Source organism: Humulus lupulus, chromosome 1 (assembly GCF_963169125.1).
Source record: "Humulus lupulus chromosome 1, drHumLupu1.1, whole genome shotgun sequence".
Classification (NCBI taxonomy): domain Eukaryota; kingdom Viridiplantae; phylum Streptophyta; class Magnoliopsida; order Rosales; family Cannabaceae; genus Humulus; species Humulus lupulus.
This window is the reverse complement of record NC_084793.1, coordinates 279,077,806-279,093,594: the sequence shown is the minus strand read 5'-3', so window position 1 is coordinate 279,093,594 and position 15,789 is coordinate 279,077,806. Positions and strand designations below refer to the sequence as shown.

Genomic DNA, 15,789 nt, shown 5'->3' with positions numbered 1-15,789 from the left:
AAAAGTTGTATTTTATAGTTCTGTTTAATAGGTCTATAGTATTTGTTTTGAAAATTTAATTCACTTTATGTATTATGTAATATCTTTCTGTTTCTTAAATTTTTATGAAATTATTCATATTATTAGCACATTATTGATATAATATTTCTAAATTTTATCATTGATGTCGATATTTTTATTAAATTGGAGTACCAATAAAGACTATATATTTAAAATAAAAAATTTACAAACGACACTTTTGAAACTCAGTGATCTAATTGTTTAATATGGCTGCCCTCTTATGAAATAAAAAATGAATAGTAATTCACTTAATTCTAGTATTATAATCTCATTGAGGTACTACTTGTTGAGGAAAAAGATGCTATAGCCAATTTTATTTAGTTAAATCAAATTATTTAGAAAAAGGAAACGAAAGAAAAAAATAGGACCGATTAACTATATCTCAAAATGTTAAGGGGTTCAAATTCTCATTATAAAAAGAAAAGAAAAAAACTAACTGAAAGGAGACGCTAAATATTATAAAATTGTTTGGGCAGAAAACTGAGAATAGTGGCAGAATCTACAAGGGGGCCACTTTAAGACGCTTCAAAGAAGACTCTTCAACTTCAGCTTCAGCTTCGCAAGATTTTCTCACCTCTCCTGAATTGGATATGTGTCATTAGCTTTTTGAAACACTATTTGGTGTATTTTCACCGAACTCTTCAAAACAAAACACTGATTACATTTACACTTGCACTTTTGCTTCAATTCTGAAAGTTTTATTAATTTTCATATCATATTATTCTGTGTGTAAATTTCTAAGTGTCTATATTATTACTCATGTTATTATGTACACATACCGTGATTATTAGGAGAGGGCTGCATGCCTTCAGAAACAATGAGTTTTGAAGCTTTTTCCACGCCATTTGACTTGTAAAGAGCAATCTTAGAATTTGCGCATTGGGAAGAGCCCAACAATTCATTTTCTATGCATTCGTACCTACAAGGTATTCATATATATTCAAGTTAAGTTATTGCTACCATAATCTCACAATAGTATGATAATTCAAGGTAATAAACTTACAATTCTTTGCATAGCTTATCAATAACTTCGGTTAGATTGATAATATGCAATTTTCTGATCACGATTTCATCTTCTGGAAAATATTCGAAAGGCTCTTCTATCATTAAAGAAAGCTTCTCAACATTTAGCTCAAGTTGTTGTTGCTGGTCCTCAAACAAGTTTTGCTTTCTCATTCTCTCTTCCTTGTTGGTGATGTTATTTTCAAATGGTTCATCACCAAACATGTAAAAGGCAAATGGGTAGGAGTAGGAAAGAATCCTCCTTGACCTAAAGAGTCTGTCGATTCCATTGCTTACCCAACTATAATCTTTTAGTATTGGTTCTAATTCTATCAAACATGAGATCTTTTCTTTTCCGGTTTTCTTCAGCTTACTTTCAAGCATTAAAGAATCCAGATGAGCTTTATAGCGGTTGAGGTAGTGAGCAAATCGCAATAGGTTATTCTTTGCATGATCAACTTTTTCCGTCTTTACAGATTTTTCTACATATCCTCCACATTTGTGGTTATGTTGGCTTAGTTGGTCACCACAATGCCAACTGCAATACAACAACAATTGAAACCGATTAATATATACTTTCATTCCCAGTACCAAAAATTAGAATATTTAAGAGCAGTGGGTGAAAAAGAAGAGGACAAAAAACACTCACCAAAATGCTCTGCCACAAACGCATCTTACATAGTTGCAACCTCCATTCTTTTCAATTGATTTGTGACAGTTTGGGCAGGGCTTCGTATGAACTGTAATCCAGATAGCATTCTCTGAACCATGTCGACACTTTTTATTCCACAGTTTCCAAATTAGACAAGAACAAGGTGAGTGTGCTTCAGATAGGCAATTAAAGCAAAACTGTAGACCACATGCACATTCAACCTCACGTATTTCTTCAACATCATCACTAATACGAATGGCATTTCCACAATGGGGAACACTTGGACACCACTTAACCTTACTATTATCCTCAATGTATGATTCTAGAAGAAAACGGTCAAATTTCTCAGCCAGGTTATGATCCCTCGCTTTGACCAGATTTCTGACCTTCTCTTCATCACAGACTGCGTAACACTGGTGTTCCATGCATCCAATGCGCCTACTTTGCCCCTCAGCTATCTTTGTTATAAAGTGCTCTGTCCAACCTAAGAAGAATCATACCGAAAAACTAAACATAAAGAGAGAAAACTCCAATATACTTGAAACTAAGGTACATGTATATTAAGTGGTGATTTCTTCTTAAACATCATTTATAATGCCATTTTGAGATCGTGTGTATGTATTAATGTGGTGGGAATAGGCACATGGTCACTACATATAAGGTTAAGTTTGTAGCAATGAAATCACATTTATATCTCAAAAGATCACCATGTGATACGATGCATTAATTTGCCTAGCTATTTCACATATTTTTAATTGCTTCTTAATCTTATTTATTTGGGAATAAAGTAACATTCTATCAAGTAAAGTAGAACATATTTATTTTTCCTAAGAGCATAAAACATGCTACTATCATACAGATCACATGTTGAAAATTTCCCGAATGCAAAGAAAAGGAGTTCAATGTATGTAAAGTGGAAAAAAGAAAAAGTAGTCGGTACTCACAAGAGTTGCAAAAGTAGTGACCACAGTCCATGGTTGTGACCTCACATGGAGGAACATCCTCATCATAGCAAACAGTGCACGTAACATTGAATGATAACTTTGACGAGGCAAAGTTGTCATGCTGCTCCACTGAGGTCACACCTGCTTTACTGTATAACTCATCAATTCCTTTCTCCACAAGAATCGTGAGCAGCTTGTCTAAGTCCCAACGATAGTGTATGAGTACGGTTCGTGCATGGTGCTCTTTCAATGATAAAACTTCCATCAACTTAATCAAATCCTCCCTCTGTATATTTCATTTCAATACCAAACTTTGTCACAAAATTCTAGACAAGCGCAACAAGTACATAACAAAAGATAATCAAATTGTTTTGAATTACATACCTGCGCAGCAAAGAGAGACTCTTTTGTAATTACCTGCAAAACTCAAATCAGCACTGAAAATTCTTCTTCAACAACAATATGTTTTCTCGAAAAGTAAAACAGTATTGAATTATAATATATATATATATATATGTGTGTGTGCAGGAAACCTGTTTTGAACTAATTGGTGGGAATTTTTTCTGTGTTTGACCATAAGTTTGTAACCTCTAATTTTTTTTTCCTTCTTTAACACGTTTTTAGAAATTTTGAATAATTTAAAATATTGTTTGTAGCATTGCATGCCTGAGATAACAGGCTATTTGAAAAAAAATTATGGAAAATTTTGCACGTCATAACTTATTTATATACTGAAAACCAAAAACAGTTTCTATATGCACAAAAACAATTCCTACCATAAAAACCCCTCTATATATGTATAATTATAATATGATGCAAACTGACACCATATATATTTTTCTTCTTTTTATAACTCAAGAAATCCCATGCCTTACCTTAACGGAACCAGGTTTTTCAATATTTGAGGGAATGTCTTCTAATAATGGGAGCTCAAGAGACTCATCACTACCATCGTCATAGAGATAAAGATGATCATCGACATCATCGTCATCATTTTCGCACTTATAGCCTCCCATGGTGAAGGTGAACCCACCGAAAAAAGATAAACACTACGGAAGAGTGTTTCTCAGATTTAATACTAAACAAAAGGAAACCTCAACTAACACCCAAGGATACTTGATTTCGCTTTTCTATTCTAGGTCTCCAATAGATCTCTATAGAGAGTTTATATAGTATTCGATCGATGCCAATCGGCAAATCCACTATTTTCGGATATTGTACACGTGGCTTCAGATATTAAATAACATTCTTTTCTACATGTTTTTTTTCTTTAAATTCTTTTTTTTTTTAAAAAAACATTAGTTACATAAAAAAAAAAACTACCAATCGGAAATCACCCGTAGTACGAGATTTTTATTTATTTATTTATTTTTGTATATTTACGGTATTTTTTTTTGTTACCCACTTTTTTATTTATTTTTTATTTTTACTTTACTGTTATCTGTAAAAGTTTCTTCAGAAAAGGTAGAGAATTGATGGAGAAGGGTTGGTCAGGAGGGCCCAATTAGAGCAGCTGCAGTAAGAGAGTGGAAAGTTGAGTTGTTTGTGAATTTATAACCTCAAGCTTTAACCAATCAGTTTTAACAAAAAAAAAATCAAGAAATGCACAAAACCAAACTCAAAACTCACCAGTATTAATTGAAGCCTAATGGAAGATGAAGACCCATAGCCATGGCGGAACAAACCTTAGCATTTCAAGTCCTTCACTGTGCTCTCTTGGAGCATCAAGCAAGGAAAGATGCCAGAAAACTTGTTGCCGCTGCTTCATGTCGGCAATCACCACCGGCGATGGTCCTGCCAAAGAAGGTGAAGGGTACTCAACGCGCCATAAACAACTGGACTGGTACTGATCGTAGTTTTGTAAAATAAGTTTGAGGTTAAATGTAAATAAAACAATTCTTTGAATACCGTATAAGTGAAATAAAAGTTTTCTATACATGTATTAGTAAAAAATCCCCATATTATTTGGGTTAGGTGTATCGATGCACTCCCCTGTTTTCGGGATAATTTTTGGTTGATTTTTTGTTTAATAATTGTGTATATTATAGTTATTTAGAATTTTTTGTCAATTTTAAAAAAAATTTAAATAATTTACCGTGCCGAGAATAGAGTTTAAACTACTTACTTTCCACGTGCATAAAAAAAATAATCACGTGTGCAATAAACTATTTTAACTATATTTTTAGCATTATAAATTATTTGGAATTTTTAGAAAATTTGAAAGATACTCTAAATAATTATAATATATGCAATCATTAAAAAAAATTGCTCCGAAAATAATTCAGATATCTAAAACAAGAAGGGTGTAATAGTACACCAAAATATAAAGTGTATATTGTAAAATTTTCCTATCTATATATCTCTTCTATATATAAAATATGTATTTAAACAATAATTATTTTTAACTATATTTTTTACTTTAAAGAAATATTACAAATATTTAATGGAATATTCATTTCAAATCAATTAAAGATAAATATTTACTAATTATATTAATATAAATATTATAAAATATCATTATTATAATAATATTTAATACAAAATTAAATATTTTAATAATTATATTAATATAAATTCAAATATTATAAATATCATTATTAAAATAATATATAATACAAGACTAAATATTTAATAATTATATTAATATAAATTTAAATATTATAAAATATTATCTATATATCTATATAAAGAGGAGAGCCCAGTGAGGTAATGTCACACTCTAAAATCTAGCCATTATGCTTTATCTATTTTTTAATTTTTTTATTCTACTTTTTCTAATTTTTTGTTATAATAATAATTATAATAAACATCAATTAAAAATATCTATATTGTTTCAAAATATCTAATCAATTCATATTGCTCACTCTTTAAAATATACTAGATATAAACAACATGCATTATGCACGTTTTAGTTAGTTTTATTTATAAAATTTATTAATTATTTTTATTAAATTTATATTAATGTTATATAAATTTCGAATAAATATCCTATTTTAATTAAATAATTTATTTGTTTATTTTTGTTTAAGTATATGTTTGTTCTAGTTTTTGAATTTGGAAACAATAGATTATATATTATATGTTTAATGTAATATTAAATATTATACCTGGATTTTAAATTTAAGTTTTTTGCTAGTTTAAAAAAAAAATTGTTTCTAATTCACAGTATATTATATTATATGTTTAATATGATATTATTCTAATAAGTGACTTTAAGTTTAATTAAATTTTATTTAAGTTATAAAACGTATGATTTTATTATTTTAAAATAATTATTATTGTAAAATATCTAAAAAATATTTTATTTTAATTTGTTTAATTATTAATTATTTTTAAATAATTATCATGGTAAAAAATATAAAAATATATCTTATTTTAATTTGCTTAATTATTTATTATTTTTAAATAATTATCATTGTAAAATATCTCAAAAATATCCTATTTTAATTTTTTTAATTATTTATTTTATTTTATTTAAATTTAAGTGTTTACAAACCACCGTTAAATATAAGAATATTCTGTTAAATATAAGAATATTCCGTTAAAGTTAATATTAAAAAAATAAAAAACCGTTAAAACCAAGAATTTCCGTTATCTACACACTTATTATATATAATAGATATATACACCTTAATGAGGTGATGTGACACTCTAAAATCTCATTATGCTCTATCTATTTTCTATTATTTTTTTTCTCATTTTGTATTCTACTTTTTCTAATTTTTTGTTATAATAATAATTGTAATAAATATTAATTAAAAATATCTAACCAATTCATATTGCTCACTTTTTTTCTTCTTAAAATATAATGTTGACGCGGTTTTTCGTCAAATTGAGAACAAAAGAGCATGAATTCAATAATAGAGATATAATAAAATAAATCACACAATATTTTTATAGTGATTTGACCCAAAAAAGATGACATACATCCATTTAGTCACTTTTATTGATATTTAAGCTTGAAGAACCATAGTTTCCAGCGAACTTACGTTGTCGGTTGTTCTTCAGTCCCATCACTTTTACATTACACAAGGATTGTGTTATACAAGAATGAGGTTTCGGCATTATGAACTGCCTCCCCTCTTTTTATCCCATCTCCTCTTATTTATAGTGACAGGAATTTTAGGGTTACATTTAAATCATGGGCCTAAGCTATTGTGATTGGCCCGTAAATAATACATTACAACACTATAATTACACAAGTATAGTTGTATTTTGAAAAATGATGACTTTGTCACCCGTCACTAATTTTTGTTAGCCCAAGTAGCCTGTCTTGAGCGAACAGACATAAACAATTCGTGGTGCACGACCAAATTTCTTTGTTAGCAAATTACAACCTTCTTGAGCGAACATGAGTAGAAAAATGTGGCAAGGCGACCAAACCCCTTTTGTTAGCGTTTGATAGTTTGCTTTGTGAAAACATGAATGTGATTAGTTATGTTCATCTTCTCTTCAAAGGATTCAGCTAGCATGTTTAAGAGCTATTATTTGACATATCATTATGCCAAAAAATGAGTACAACATTTGCCCTTAAATCAGTTTTCGTATTTTGCACAATTCTTAGTTATGTGAGAAATTTCCCATTATTTTTTGGTCATATAATAATGTGATATTTATGCGAATATCCTTCCCTTTTAATACCACTTCTGATCGTGTCCCAAAAAGTATTATAATTTTCCCGCTCTTTTATTCTACTTAAAGGATTTCCATTGGAATATTTAAACTTTTTGAGCTGCTTTGAAATAAGTCACTTTGGGCTTATTTTTCATCACATTCTCAATTAAGCGGGTAATTGGGCCCATTTGTTTTTGCAAAACCTAAAGCCCATTTTTAAAACCTGGTTGTTCACTTGAAGAGACATGAGCTGCAGATGACCGTGATCTTGGAAAGTGCTTGACGTTGCCGAAGAAGGTAGCGCCTTTGGCGCCAAGAGATTGAGAGGAGCTCGACATTGCTGGAGCAAAGTTGATACCACCGGAGACTTCACCGCCATCGCCGCCGTCTTGTTTGCACCATTCAGTATGTCCTTCCCCTACTTCGTGCAATTAATTGTAGGTTTATGGCAGTCATTCTTTTCACAAATCTGAGTTAAATTTGAAGAAAGTTCTCCGACTAGGCCTTTGATACTTTGCATTCGAAGCTTTAGTTAGATAGATTCAAGCCTTGGTTCCTCAAAAGATGCTTCTTTTTTATATTCTGAAAATCTTTGAGATTATACCTGAACAACCTGTGCGTAGGAATAGTTTTGCTTTGTTTGCAATCGAACATATGGTGTTACACACGAACAAGTCTGAGCAAAACTAATCTTCTGTGATTTGATTCTTGTTCGCCCATTACACACATTCGAACAAGTTGATTGTCTACTAACTGAGTAGAATAAGGAATCATTATTCTAAGTTGTTTCTTGTATGTTGATAAACCTGAACAAGCTTCAATTCCTGCATATAGTCTAGTAAATAACCAATGCCTCTGTTCGTTCCGTGCACACTGTTATAAGCGAACAGGACATTGTATTTCGATTTTTCAATTCCTATTTGCACCACTTGTGAGTCATTGGCAAACAACCCTTCTTTTTCCGTGTCTTCAATTCTGATAGATGAACTTTCTATTAGAAATAGATGCTTGCACAAACAAGATCCTGAGTTGATCCTCCATGTTAGATTTTGAATAAATGGGAAACCTGACTGGTATCCCGATGCAAAGGGTGTTGCATGGAGTCTCGCTAACCGGATAGACTCTGCTGAGAAGAATGACTGAGATATGCCCTGAGAGCCATGGAGAATACTATGCTGAGAAGAGATTTGAGAAGAGCCAGGTGAAGAGCCTTGAGTGACCTCCCTAGCAATATGAGGATTACCTTCAGAGGGCTGCCGAGTTGTCTGTTATACTCTCACCATTGGGCTATACATTTTCAAGAAATCTTCCTCACTGAAAAATATAAAGCGGAGCGAGGGAAAATCCTTTTCACCCTTTCCAAGAGCGCCTGTGGAGTACGCTCGCTTACAGACTTATCTCACGAAGAGGAGTTGGACATCTGCAACAAAGGAAAAATAAATAGTAAAGTTAGTACATCAACAAAATGAAGCCAATAGCTGGGGGCATATCCATTACTAAGGAGAAAAAGTGAAGAAATCGAGGGAAAAATCGATCGAAGTCACAAAAGTAGGGTCGGCCTAGTGGAATTAAACTGACCTTAGCCCTAAGCTTAAAAAGCATAAAAGAAAGGCCATAGGTGTTCGACCTACCATTTTAGGCCGACCACCCTGGAGATATAAGCTTCAGAAAAACGTAAGGGGGCTAGGGTTCAAGTCTCCAATAAATCGTACAATACAAGGAGGAACCTAAGGAGATCAACAATAAATAATTTTTTTAGGGTCCTAGGTGGTCAGCCTATGCTTGGGCTGACCACCCTAGACTCTGGAACCCTGGAAGTCACCCAATGAGTATGGTGGTCGACCTATGCTAGGGTTAGGGCTAACCACCTAGGTTGTGGAACCGTGGAAATCGCCCAGGCCAAAGAAACTTAAGGGTGGTCAGCCTAGGGTTTTACAAGCCTGAAAATCGCCCAGGCTAGTGAATCTCAAGAGTGGTCGACCTAGGTTAGGGTTTTACAAGCCTGGAAATCGCCCAAGCTAGTGAATATGAAGGTGGTCGGCCTACTGACCTCTAAACCCTAAAGCATCACGCAGAAAGAGGCAAGGATCAAGCCAATGTTTGATTAAAAACAAGTTTTTGGTTTAGACAAGTCAGTTGTTTTGAATCAAAGCAGAGCAAAGTAAGGAAATTAAGACAGATCCATCAAAGACATAAAGATTGGGAAAGAATAATTATCAAAAAGGAAATACACAGAGTTGATGAAGAATCGGAGAATTCCATAGCTTAGAACTTCCTGAAGGAGGCGCATGGGTCAGGAGTCTGATGAGTGAGGCCCTACTTATAGCCTCTCAGGCTAACCGTATTTTTAGGAATTCAAAACCCTTGAAAAATATTGTACACCCTAATTTTCCATGGGCTATTAGCGAGCTGAGATATGGCATAATTATATCTCACTACGTGAGTAATAGATGGCCGGAGCTACTGTTATCAGGTCCTACCTCTTTAGCTCGAGGTAGTCAAGAGTTTATTAAGATTACTAAGGAGCCGAGTCGGGGGTATGAAGACCGCGGGTTAAGAAAGCATCCAGCTCAAGGTGCGAGCTTGAGTTGGAGGCCGTGGCTCTTTATAAAGTCAACCACGCAATGTAAATGTGCATATATTAGACATCACGTGTCTGATATATCCCTGAATTCTCGGACACGCAGCATAAACGTGCGTGTTCAGGCACCCACGACTGGGTTGGGTCGTGCGGCCCATTATCCCCCTTACCTATTGATTAGACCACACTTCATTCGTCAGGTTTTAGGAATTAATCATGAATGTCACAAAAGTGACATGATGGGTCAGAAGGTCACGGGAAGACCCTCCTTGCCAACCCCTAGGTGTCCTCTCCTATAAATATGGAGACCCTGGGAGTCGCAAAGGGTTGGATTCTATTGTGTAACGAAATACCCTGTAAAGAATACCAGAAATATAGCAATAATATTGGGTGGTGGAGTAGAAGGATTTTAACCTTTGAACCACCTAAAAACGTATTCGTATCATCAGTTCATTTTAAGATCATTCATCTGTTTCGGTTCATTACTTAGCACTAATCCCATTCTCTTATTTTCTTAATTACCTGTTGGCGAAGAACCGCGTCAACAGTTTGATGCTTTCATTGAGAGCTTGTTAGATTGGTGCTATCGCAAATACCCAACCATGGTGATCACTCGCTCAAGATACGGTAACGAGGCGGACCAACATGATGGGCAGGAGGTCATGCCACCATCTCCGGTGAGCAAAACCTTAAAGTTCAGCAGCCGCCGGGCAAGTAGCCAATAGGCCAAGATGACACTGGAAGTTCGGCGCCCCGGCCATCTAATCCGAACCCGGATTTTTACACGGCAGTAGAGATGGAGAATGCTCAGCTGAGGAGTCAGCTGGCGAAAGCTAATCAGCAGATTAAGGAGGTGTTGGCCCGACTACCCCCTCTTTCAACCGATGCTAACGTCGGAAAGAGGCAAGGCGAGACTCATAAGTCCCACCAGGGTAATTGGTCCAAGCCTAGCCGGTCGGCCAGACCCCCGACATCCAACTCTACTCCCTCATCGCACCGCTGAGAGAAAACCTTCGAAGAACTACCCAGGGCCGAGCAACAGTATAGCCGCTTGATCCGAACTTCAACTCCTAGCTCGCTACCACCCTCGAGCGCACCCAGGAGGGCTCGAGGGAATTCTAGAAGGAGATCCGGGGAGGGCTCACAGCGACAGCCCGTCCCAGCTAGCTGTCCTGCGCCCCGCTCAGACCGCCAAGCGCAAGACCCGCAGGTTGGCAAGGCCGAGAGACCCCTACCTAACCTGATCTGCCCTGACTGGACTAGGATTGCATCCCCAGTCAGACATCCTTCTTCACTGATAAGATATCCGTCTCCTCCTCGACCTGTCCGAGATATTCCAGCTTATGGGAGCAGCAGGAGAAACCCACCTTCCGCAGGACCTTCCCATCGTAGCAGGGCGCCCAGAGAAGTCCCGGATCCTCATCCCCAGAGGTGGGCTCCGAGCTTCTCAAACGGGAGCTATTGGACAGGAAGCCGCCGTAGTGACCTTTCTGGCGGAGACCTGCGTCAACGCCTGAGCTCGGCGCAGAGTCCTCAAGCCACCCCGAGGGGCGATCTCTGAGATCGTCTTACCTCTCAAAGGGGAAACCCAGTTGGAAATGGTAGCCGTGCTCGCCCAAGGGAAGACCTGTTCGAGGTACGCGACAGCGGGAATGCCCCATATAACCTATCTCAAGATAGGAGGGACGATAACCCGCCAAACGTGTACAATGGATCCGGAGCTGTTGAACAGCCCCATTTTAACCAAGGAAATCAGGACAAAACCCTTGAGCATCTGGCTCAGATGGAGGAGCTAATGAGGAAGCTCTTGTCAGAAAAAGAAAAGGACGAATACGATTCGGGGGACGAACTTGAGCTCTTCGCCCCCAGCATAGTAGCAACGGCATACCCGCCCGACTTCCGTATGCCGTACCTGTCCAAATTCAATGGAGACGGAGATCCATCAGATCATCTGGGTATGTTCAATACCCTGATGATGGCCCACAACATTGGCCCCGAGCTGAGGTGTTTAATTTTTCCCTCCACACTGATTGGGCCGCCCAAGCAGTGGTTCAAACAAAGCAAGAAACAGTCAATCAGCTCCTGGAAAAATTTCTTTGCTGACTTCAAGAGAGCATTCCAAGCCTCCCAGGCTGCCCGCGTCAAGGCCGACTCCCTGGCCAACGTGAGGCAACAACCCGACGAGCCTCTGAAGGCTTACCTGAGCAGGTTCGCGAATGTCGCTGCTCGGACCAGAGACGCAGATGACAGCTCCAAGCTCATGGCGTTGAGAACTGGAATCCTCGTCGGAGGGGGACTCTGGAATGAGATACAAAGGAAGGGAGTCAACTCCGTAAACGAATTCCTGAATAGGGCCCAGGGGTGGATCAACTTGGAGGAAGCCCAAGCCTCAGCTGCGGGAACCAGCCAGATCCCTGAGCAGCCTGTTGAAGTGGGAACGGAGGTCGTGACAGCGACCCAGAATGTTACATAGAATAACCAGTTTGGTGGAGGCAAGAGAAAGGGGAACGGCGAGGGCAACCAGCACGGCCCAAAGAAGAATAAGTCCGTAGAAAAATTTAAGCCGATCTACGCGACTTATATGGAGCTCACCCACTCTAGGGAGAACATCTTCCTAGCAAACTCTGCTCGCCTCCCCTGGAAGAAGCCAGAGCCGTTAAAGCACCAGAAGGGGAGGCGAGACCCCTCCTAGTTTTTATAGTTTCCACAACGATGTTGGCCACAATACCGATGACTGCCAAAGCCTGAAGGATGAGATCGAGACTCTCATCTGAGCCGGCCCCTTGGCTCAATACGCGCGGAACAGAGTTCCCGCGGCCCGTCCAGCTCCAGAAGTCCCGGTCACTCAGCCCGGGTCTCGGGTAGATTAGGACGTCCTTCCTCCAGTAATAGGAGGAGAGATCTCCACAATCTCTGGAGGTCCTCATTTGGATGGCACGAGCAGAGGTGCCCAAAAGAGGTATGTCAACGAACTTAAGGCTCATAATGGAGTAGAGTTTGTCCCCGAGCAGCATCTGCCAAAGCAGCAGCGATTGGAAAGGCAACCAATCATTTTTACTGAAGAAGATGCCAGCCACGTTCAGTTCCCCCATAACGACCCTCTGGTCGTAACAGTGCAGCTCGCTAATCGGAGGGTTAGGAGAGTGCTGATCGATAATGGGAGCTCGGTAAACCTTCTATTATAGTCCACGCTAGAAAAGATGGGTTTGAGTGTTGCCGAGCTGAAGGCGACCTCCATGATGCTTTATGGTTTCTCTGGAGAAGGATCAGCGGCTATCGGGATGATCGAGCTGGTGATCACCTTAGGAGAGGGACCTTGGACAGTCTCAAAACTCCTTGAATTCGTGGTCATCAACTGTCCCGCCACATACAATGCCATTTTGGGTCGACCTACACTTATAGCTTTTGAAGCCATCACCTCCGTCCGCCACCTCGCGCTGAAATTCCCTTCTTCCACAGGGATATGCACAGTCTGTGGCGATCAGCTTGCTGCCAGGGAATGCTACAGCATTTCCATGAAGGGAAAATTGAAACCCGGGCAGTTAACAATGGCCGTCCAAGGTGGAGAAGAGGAATCTCAGGAACCTTTTCCTAATCCTGAGATTGAAAAACCTCAGAGCGCTGAAGGGGAAAATATCATCCTAAGTGAGGATATTGACCCCCGAATAGGCGAGGATAAGTCCGAGCTCCAAGCTATTGAAGAGCTCGAGGAAGTAAATATCGATCCACAGAATCCCTCACGGATGGTTAAGCTCGGGAAAAACCTCTGTGGCAAGAGGAAGGCGGAGCTGATCAAGTTCCTGCAGGAGAACCTGGGTGTGTTTGCATGGTCACACAAGGACATGGTGGGAATCAGTCCAAATGTCATCATGCACATCCTTCATTTGGATAAGAGCGTTCCTGCAAAGTCCCAGAAACAGAGGCACCTGGGAACAACTCGAGCTGAAGCCCTAGAAGAAGAAGTAGCCCGGCTCAAGAAATGCGCCTTTATCCGTGAAGCCAAGTTTCCAATTTGGGTCGCCAATCCTGTGCTGGTCCTGAAGCCCAACGGAAAATGGCGGACATGCATCGACTTCTCCGATCTGAATAAAGCTTGCCCTAAAGACTGTTTTCCCTTACCAAGGATCGACAAATTGGTGGACGCCACGGCGGGGCACGAGCTCATGTCCTTTATGGACGCGTACTCAGGCTATAATCAGATCGCCATGAATTCAGCGGACCAGGAGCACACTAGCTTCATGACCCCAACTAACGTCTATTGTTACAAGGTCATGCCGTTCGGACTGAAGAACGCCGGTGCTACATACCAGAGGTTGGTGAATAGGATGTTCGCCAGCCAGATCGGGAAGAACATGGAAGTATACGTGGACGAACTGCTGGTCAAATCGAAGACTGCCAATCACCATGTTTCCGACCTGGAGGAATGCTTCAAGATACTAAGGGAGTATGGCATAAGGCTTAACCCACAGAAGTGCACTTTTGGGATCGCGTCTGGAAAATTCCTGGGTTTCATTGTCAACACTAGAGGAATCGAGGCAAACCCCGATAAGATCAAGTCATTGCTCGAGCTTCCTTCACCTAGGTCGCGAAAGGACGTCCAAGGTCTGACAGGAAGGGTGGCAGCCCTTAATCGATTTATTTCTAAATCAACCGACAAGTGCCTGCCATTCTACAACCTGCTCCGGGGAAATAAGAAGTTTGATTGGACAGAGGAGTGCGAAAGTGCCTTCCTCGACCTGAAAGCGCATCTGGCCGAGCCACCCGTATTGTCTAAACCAACAGCAGGGGAGCCTCTTTTCCTTTATCTAGCTGTCACAGAAGATGCAGCTAGTGCCGTATTGGTCCGAGAAGAAGACCGGGTTCAAAAACCAGTCTATTACATCAGGAAGAGACTTCTCGGGGCCGAGTCCAGATACCCGTTGATGGAAAAGATGGCATTCTATCTTATCACGGCCTCCCGAAAGCTCAGGCCGTATTTCCAATCCCACTCAATACACGTCATAACCGATCAACCTTTAAGACAGGTTTTGCAAAAACCTGAAGCATCGAGACGCCTATTGAAGTGGGCTATTGAGCTTAGTTAGTTCAAGATTTTGTACACCCCACGAACTGCAATAAAAAGCCAGGCCCTGGCCGATTTTGTGGTAGGATGCACAGGATTCAGAGAGGATTATGTGGAAGATTCACCTCAGGTCACATTGGCCCAGGCGTCATGGAAGATCTTCATGGACGGCTCATCTAATGAGAACGGCTCCGGGGCTGGAATCATTTTGATATCCCCAGAAGGGCATAGATTCCACTCGGCGCTGAGATTCGGATTCAAGGCATCCAACAATGAGGCCGAATACGAAGCTTTACTGGCCAGCCTAAGGGTAGCCCGGGAGCTGAAGGCCAGCTCCGTTCAATGCTTCAGCGATTCCCAGCTCGTGGTAAACCAGGTGCTAGGTGAATATCAAGCACGGGGGGACCAAGATGACTGCTTACCTAGCCAAAGTGAAAGTCGAGCTGTCCACATTTGAACCGGGCTCAATCGAGCAAATACCTAGAGAGCAGAACGCTAACGCAGACGCCCTCGCCAAGCTCGCTACCTCCGGAGAGACGGAGACTTTGGGGTTAGTACCGGTAGAGTTCTTGGAGAAACCAAGTATAGAAGAGGTCGGGGCAGAGGTCGAGATGATCGACGTTAGACCGACCTGGATGACCCCCATCCTCGAGTATCTCACTGAAGGAAAGTTACCCGAGGGGCGTAATGACGCACGGCGGATACTGTACCAGGCTCCAAGGTATATGGTGGTAGACGGGGTGCTATACCGGCGTGGGCACTCCCTACCCCTCCTACAATGTGTTCTGCCAAGCGAAGCAAAGACCATCTTGCAGGAAGTGCACGAGGGTTTTTGCGGGGACCACACTGGGGGGCAAAGCTTGGCCCTGAAGAT

At 39.6% G+C, this 15,789-nt stretch overlaps 1 protein-coding gene across 1 annotated transcript; it reads right to left on the bottom strand.

Moving 5' to 3' along the window:
• Positions 1-559: 559 nt before the first annotated feature.
• LOC133777810 (probable E3 ubiquitin-protein ligase ARI2) lies at positions 560-3,674 on the bottom strand. The gene is made up of 7 exons (XM_062217558.1): positions 3,534-3,674; positions 3,043-3,084; positions 2,659-2,944; positions 1,712-2,198; positions 1,064-1,600; positions 840-979; positions 560-639 (listed from the first exon to the last, which is right to left on the bottom strand). The coding sequence occupies exons 1-7, from the start codon at positions 3,672-3,674 to the stop codon at positions 560-562; spliced, it is 1,713 nt and encodes a 570-aa protein (XP_062073542.1).
• Between the last annotated feature and the right edge of the window lie 12,115 nt (positions 3,675-15,789).